The sequence below is a fragment of the Morone saxatilis genome, unplaced genomic scaffold (genome assembly GCF_004916995.1).
Source record: "Morone saxatilis isolate NCDOM2014 unplaced genomic scaffold, NCSU_SB_2.0 Contig14, whole genome shotgun sequence".
NCBI classification, from domain to species: Eukaryota; Metazoa; Chordata; class Actinopteri; family Moronidae; genus Morone; species Morone saxatilis.
In genome coordinates, this window is record NW_023339696.1 from 765,620 (window position 1) to 772,528 (window position 6,909).

Here is a 6,909-nt window from a genome sequence, read left to right on the forward strand (position 1 = left end):
GAGGAGCGAGAGGAACCTGATTTTTTCCACATATTATCTGTCTCATGTACTGCTGCCAAGATACTATATTTCCCTTATTTTAAAGAAATCAAGTGAAAAGACTGAAACCAACTATTGTTTGCAGTCTGTTGTCTGGTGATGAGAGATGGAACAGGTCAAATATAGTAAATACACAGCTGTAGGCTTAGAGGGGGAATGTGCGTGTTTGTGGGTTTATTACCAGCAGTTTGTTGTACTTCATCTGGAGACTGCTGACGTATTCCTACAGAAACAGAGAAAACAGGGAGAGTGAGAACAAGACAAGGATCATGTGAGCAATTTACAAATACAACACAAATATTGCAACTGTTATATCAACTAAAATTGTGCAAGTTTCAAGTATCATAATAAGCAATCTTGCATTATATTTTACAATATCTTTTAAAAAATGAACTAGAACAACTAGTTTAAACAGTTCAGTATTTGCTCTATTCACGTGTTGCTAATGCTATTAAGTTAGCATTACATAATTTTGTCATTTTTGTGATTCTAATACAGCTGAATCATAACATCTGTTCAACCAGTAATTTAAAATGAACTAGCACAGTTTCATGTTCATTTCATTCATGATGAATCCTAATGTCATTCAGTCACTTATGCTTTTCTGTTTGTACCTTGTCTCCACTGGTGGAGATGTGAGGAGCCAGAGCCTCAACCTCGCTGTGGAATATGTTGTGTTCCTCCACCTCGTTCTCCACAGACGGCAGGTCCTGGCCAAAGCCCTTGTTGTTCAGGTTGTCCTGGGCATGGACACAAAACAATTCACTTTAGTCTACTCCACAGCATGTTGAAACTCTGGCTACTAGTTACCTTTGTCTATAATACTGTTGAAATGGCCAAGCAGTACACGAATGTAAAGTAAAGCAGTCGCCATTACTGTAGTGGCGTTTCCCTACAGAATTTGCATGTTTGAATGTTGAAATGTGGAAGAAGTGCAGCTATCAGCTGCTCCAACAGTAGTGGCAAACATTAACTTTAGAATAAACTGAATGTGAAACACACCGCCCTTTAGATCATGAAGAATAACCTTGAATACCTAGAAAAAAATATTAATTCGTATTAATTCATATTTTACTGCTATAACTGGTCTGTGATGATTAAAAAAGGGGCAATCCTAATTGTTATGTGCATCAAGTTTGTAAAAAAAACTTTGATTCCACAGCACATTAGCCAAATAATATCAAGATGTATTTTCCAATTTGCCTTATACGCTTCTAAAACAGATATCACTTAGCATCAACAACTCATGAGTGTTATCTTGTCAGGTCCACAGTGGCACCCTGTGTGAGTGTACAGATATGCTTCTCACCAGTTTCTCATCCATCATGGTGCCCCAGTTGATGCTAGGCCTCCCCTCAGAGCGGGACAGGTGGTAGATATGGTCACATTCCTCTCTCAGCTTCATCACTCTGTCACGCAGCTGCTTCATGCTGAATACACATACACACACAAAAATGTTTGTTCTAATTTTACTGGTTCCCCAGTTAATGCAAACTCAACCCTTCCTCCATGTATACCTGTTGTCTTTATAAACTCAGTATAATGCACATTTACACAACAGTAATTCTGTCGGTACAACAGAGTCATGAATGAAACTCATACCAGATATATTCTTGCAGCCTTCCCTTTATGGGTAGTATTTAATGTGAAAGATAGTGTTTTGTTAACATCGATCAGGAGTATTGCATACATTGTTCCAGGCAGGTAAATGCACCTTGTTGTTTTATTTATTCTATCCTGTAATTGTCACCTCATTTTTTTGTTACGTTATTTTTGCTATTGTTGTTTGAGATGTGAGCTGTTGCTGAGGCATGGTTCATGTTGACCATGCCTCGGTTATTATTTCAGACCCATTATTTAAATGTTGGCTTTTATATGACAACTTTATATTTACAATCACTTCTACTTTGCTGTTTTTCTCTGGTGCTATTACCATCAATGAAATGTGACATTTCCTGCATATTTTCTACATTAAGGTCCAGTGTGTAACATTTAGGAGGATCTATTGTCAGATATTGAAAATAATATTCATAGGTTCAAATTGATACAACTTCAACACTAGATGCCGCTAAATCCTACAAACTGGTCCTTGAAATGCCTTCCAGAAAGGGGAGGATTTATTATTAATGTAAAACATCTGTGCAGGATGTGATTAGTTTTATTGATGGTAACTAAACAACATTAGAAATTATTAGTAAATGTACATTATACTGAATTTGCTGAGACGAGAGGTAAACATGGAGGAAATTATTAGGTTTAAAGGTCTGTCTCTTATTCAGTATAACGTTCCAAATAAAGGCCCGGTTCTCTTCCCTTGATAAATGTAGGAAGTCCAGCAGCTGAGTGGTACTCACTCCTGTTCTATCATCTCGGCCTGTGGATGCTGGAGGCGCTTGGCGTCGACAGCGTCCTGATCCAGGCTGGAGAGCAGCTCCAGAGAGTTGATGATCCTCTTGTTGCAGTCATCCTGATACAGTGGCTGCTTCCCCTCATTGATCTTGCTCACGTCCTATAGAAAGAACACATTGGAGGTAAGCGAAAGATGGCCGTTGTTTCAAGTCAAAGCAAACAGAAACCGCAGCAGAATAAACACACATGGTCAAGTAAATATTTAGTCTGTTGCATTCTTCTTGCCTTTTAAGATACTGTCAAAAATATAAATGGTTTGTATGAGTGGTTGAACACTGTGTGAAGTCACTGGAATGGCTAACATTATACACAAATGCTTTAAAGTCACAGAAACACAAGTTAGAGCATCAGTAATGTTGTGTTTCAGAGTGAAAAAGAATATGTGGACGAGAGGGGTTTAACACATTTCTTCAAACAGAGGGCCAGCTCTCAAACAATGGTCGCAGAAAACAAATAAAGACTGTACCTTGTTGAGGTTCTGCTCGACATCATAGAGGTTCTTCTGCACTTTGTCTGCATTTTTCTGCAGCTTCTCGATCAGGGTACTCAGTTCAGTGGTCGGAGCTCTGGAAGACAAACACAGAGAGGGGAATTGGAATACGGCCTGTTGTGTCCACAAGCTGTCACTGTTTCACACATTAGTTATCATTAGAGACTGTTATTATCATTAGAGATAGTTGATTGTCAATAATCAACTATCTTTCTTGGCTCTGATTGGTTGTATATGCCATTATGAGCACTAGGAGCTAGAGGAACCAGATTTTTTCACAGATTATCTGTCTCATTTATTAGTCAGGATTTAGTGAAAGTTTCAGAACATCTCTGTGAATCAACATCACAGACGTAATTACTCAGTTCAGTGGAGTTGAGTGCTCAGCTGGAACCACATACTAATGCTGAAACAATTACAATAAATTCATTAGTTGATCAACAAAGAATTAGTTGACTACGATTTAAGCAAAAATGTAAAACATTATCTGGTTCCGGGACAGTGTGAGGATTTTTTGTGTTATACAATATATATCTCTTTTTATACAAAACCAGAAAGTTGAAAATATGCATATGCATCAGCTGCAGTCCTACTAGATCAGAGTTTACAAAGTGAATATTTTGGAACTACGACCTTAAGTATTTAGTACTTAGTATACCAAGGTGTGTCAAATCTGTCAGATGCATATTTAATCAACATTTAGGCAAATATAAATATCAGATTGGTCTAAATGTTAAAAGGACTCTGATTGGGATCAGGGCCAAATAATTTGAACTTGACATCCCCGATATTCACGGTCTAATTTCCTGGCAATCTGGCCAACATACTGTAATTCTTAGACCTCACTGCTTGTGGGATACAATTACGCATTATGTCAGGTCTGTGAAACTACATAATATACAAGCTCAACTGTTTTTTTTTAGCTATGAGCTAGTTTTATAGCTATTATTAAGTTGATTAGTCATAATTTGACTGCTTCTAAGCACTTTATTTCCTCTGGGATCTTCATACCAACATGATGACTTACAGTAAGAATCATAATAAATATCAGTGCCAGTGCACTGAAAACATAGGAATTCAGTTGTATGCACATTGCCCACAGCTGCCTAACTGTCAAAAGACAACCATCAAGTAAAGGAAACCAGCCCAGCAGGTTTTTGCCACATATCTGCAGACACACCTAGTCCAATCCTTGTGAACTATCACTCACTGCAGTTTGTGCCAAAGTACACGTTCAAGTGCTTGTGCGAAGCATGGTATCACTAATAGTGTATGGACTGTATGGTGTTAGTATGGAGCACTGGAACCAACTGTCCGTTAGAGCAACTTCACAACTGTCTTTATGTATTCCTTAAAGCTGCAGTAGGTCATTTCTATAATTATTATATTTGCTAAAACTTTCACTATATCCTGACAGTAGTACATGAGACAAGACTGATTTTTGAGACTCAACAATCATCTATTTTCAACCCTCCAACCCAAAGTGTTTATATCTTACTTAGCTCTGATTGGTTGTTTTCATTCAGGCCCGGTGGATTCTTGCAAATGCCACATGGTACACTAGGAACCAGATTTTTTTTCACAGATGATCTGTCTCATGTACTACTGTCAGGATATAATGAAAGTTTCAGCAAATATAATATATATATAATATTTTTTATAAAAGTTACCTACTGCAGATTTAACTGCCAACCTTAAGAGCAGTTTGACAGATATACAAGCATGGTCAATTTGATTGGCTGATTTGAACAAATATATATTCTGTCTGCATTTATGTTGACTGAAAAAGAAATTACAAGTCAGAAGATATGTTTGAGGCTGATATAAAAACAGGTATAAAATTTTTTTGTGGTAATATATTGGTGTCACTGCAAAGTTTCTCCAGCAGAGTGTGCTGTGATTTACAATACTGGGGCAAACAGTACAAAGTGAGAGAGAGGAAGCAGCTCTCAGCAGTGTCAGATAGAATTGGTTGACAATGTATATGTTCAATTATTTAACATGTTAAAGAATATTTAAGTTAAATATTCTTTAATGGTCTTATTGTAAATGGACTGTACTCATATAGCGCCTTTCTAGTCTTTCGACCGCTCAGTGCCTGATGCACCATTAATAAAGGTATATTAATTACCTAAAGGTAATATTTGTTTAAGAAAGCAGCCTTCAGAGTCATATCACTGCACAATTCACATAGAAAAGGTCTGTTTAAATTCCAGCTCAAACATTAACTATATCTGCCACCATATCTGCAATGTGTCATTTTTCCTCTAAAAATCAGTCTGGCTCTATTTAGAAGTCCTCCATTTAACCATTAATAACTGACTATAACCCTTATGAAGTATCACATTTTGGGAGAATTTGTAATGAATTTTGTGATATTGTATGGATTTTTAAAAACACTGTATTGATTTTTGTATTTAAACCTCCCACAGCTAGCTAGCAGTGTTGTAAGCGTAATCTGAGGGCTATGAAATGTTACAGGGTTCTGATCCGGTTGCATAAAAAAAACTTTTGGAGCCGGAACAGGGATATGAGGTTTCCTATCTGTGATGTACTAAAAATATACTTTCTTTTTAAGATATTATTACAGTATTTAGTGCCATTTTAAGAGTTTTAAGTATATTTTGACAATTATCAATATCGTGAACCGCAGGTATCATGACATGAAATTTCCTTTCCATGCCTAATGTCCCCCATATGATGCTTTTACTAGTAAATGTTACATTAATGTTACAGATGAAGTACATTGGCAAATACAAACATTTTGTTGTATGTGTGTGTGCGTGTGTGGGTGGATGTGTGGGCCAGTGACAGACGCAGAGCCAAAAGAGTCCATGTCTTTCACTTTAAATCCAGCATCTATCTCCTCACACACACACGCTCATGTCCACACCCCTTTACCATTTGTACACAAGTTACATAACCCCTGCTGAACGCGCTGGACACCGACTTTAATTTCAAAGCCCCTGATGGTTTTGAAATGAAACTAGCAGTCAGTCAAAGCAAGTTTGAACTGGTGTATACTGTAGAGTTCTGCAGAAACAATTCCCACCCTAACCCTGGAGGCCCATCCGAATGAAAAACACCCTGAGGGGGTTTCATGTCATGTAAAAACACAAGCTTGTGATATCAAAACAGTTTCTCATTTCTCACTGCAGCACACTTCTTTATATATGTCTTCTAAATAACATGTATTTTGATTGTTGCTACAAGACTCAATGCATGAGGACAAAAAGAACACTGGCATGTTAAATGCAAGGCATAAACACAGTTTCTTTGCATGCTTTTAAAAGATTAAAACCACTGTTGTGTACAGAACATGTGTAGGAAAATTCATCATTTTCAATGCAAGACCTGTTTTTGTTCTAAAATTCAGAACAGATGAAAACAAGCCCTGTCTTGTTCTTTTGGGAGTTCATTCCCACTGTGTTCAAAGTGAACACCCTTACACAACTAGAAACAGTTATTTGTCTTGACTCTCAGAATACTGCTTGAGAACAATGCTACAATAATTCTACCTGCTTTACTGCGTGTTTTGTATCCAAACATATTGCCAATAGTTTCCAGGGAGGCTCACTGGCTCAAATGCAATGTTTTTAAGTGTGGTTATGTTGGTTCTGGGAAGGAACTGGCACTGGAGCATCAGCTCAAGAAACACAATTCAGATGTTTCCACAGGGGAGAGGGTCAAATTAGAACCAGAAAGCTCTAGTGCTAAGTCATAGAGGGGTGTGGAGGGCTGCTGCTGTCAGTGAGTGTCACAGAAAACCCCGAGCCCTGCTCCGTCTGAGCTGCCTGCTCTATCTGCAATTTCCTAGCTTGGGATCAATAAAGTGTATCTATCTATCTATCTAGGGCTGCAACTCAGGATTTTTTTCATTATTGATCATTTTCTCCATTAAATGATTAGTTTAAGTTTAGTTAGTTGTTAAAAATGTTGATCAGGGTTTTCCAAAGCCCAAAGTGACATCC

The 6,909-nt window shown here is 37.6% G+C and overlaps 3 protein-coding genes across 3 annotated transcripts in view; 2 read left to right on the forward strand and 1 right to left on the reverse strand.

Moving 5' to 3' along the window:
- The window catches only part of zgc:158403 (tetratricopeptide repeat protein 39A), a gene marked incomplete at its 5' end in the record, with an annotated part of 767,589 nt that overhangs the window by 341,539 nt on the left and 419,141 nt on the right, over positions 1-6,909 (forward strand).
- LOC118322503 (putative oxidoreductase GLYR1) overlaps positions 1-6,909 on the forward strand; it is a gene marked incomplete at its 5' end in the record, with an annotated part of 45,276 nt that overhangs the window by 18,315 nt on the left and 20,052 nt on the right.
- Positions 1-6,909, reverse strand: part of ppl (periplakin) — a 21,838-nt gene that overhangs the window by 12,518 nt on the left and 2,411 nt on the right. Inside the window, exons 2-6 of the mRNA XM_035654178.1 lie at positions 2,915-3,014; positions 2,394-2,548; positions 1,349-1,469; positions 654-779; positions 221-262 (exon numbers count right to left, since the gene is read on the reverse strand). Coding sequence (XP_035510071.1) covers positions 221-262; positions 654-779; positions 1,349-1,469; positions 2,394-2,548; positions 2,915-3,014 — 544 coding nt within the window. The remainder of the gene's footprint in view (positions 1-220; positions 263-653; positions 780-1,348; positions 1,470-2,393; positions 2,549-2,914; positions 3,015-6,909) is intronic.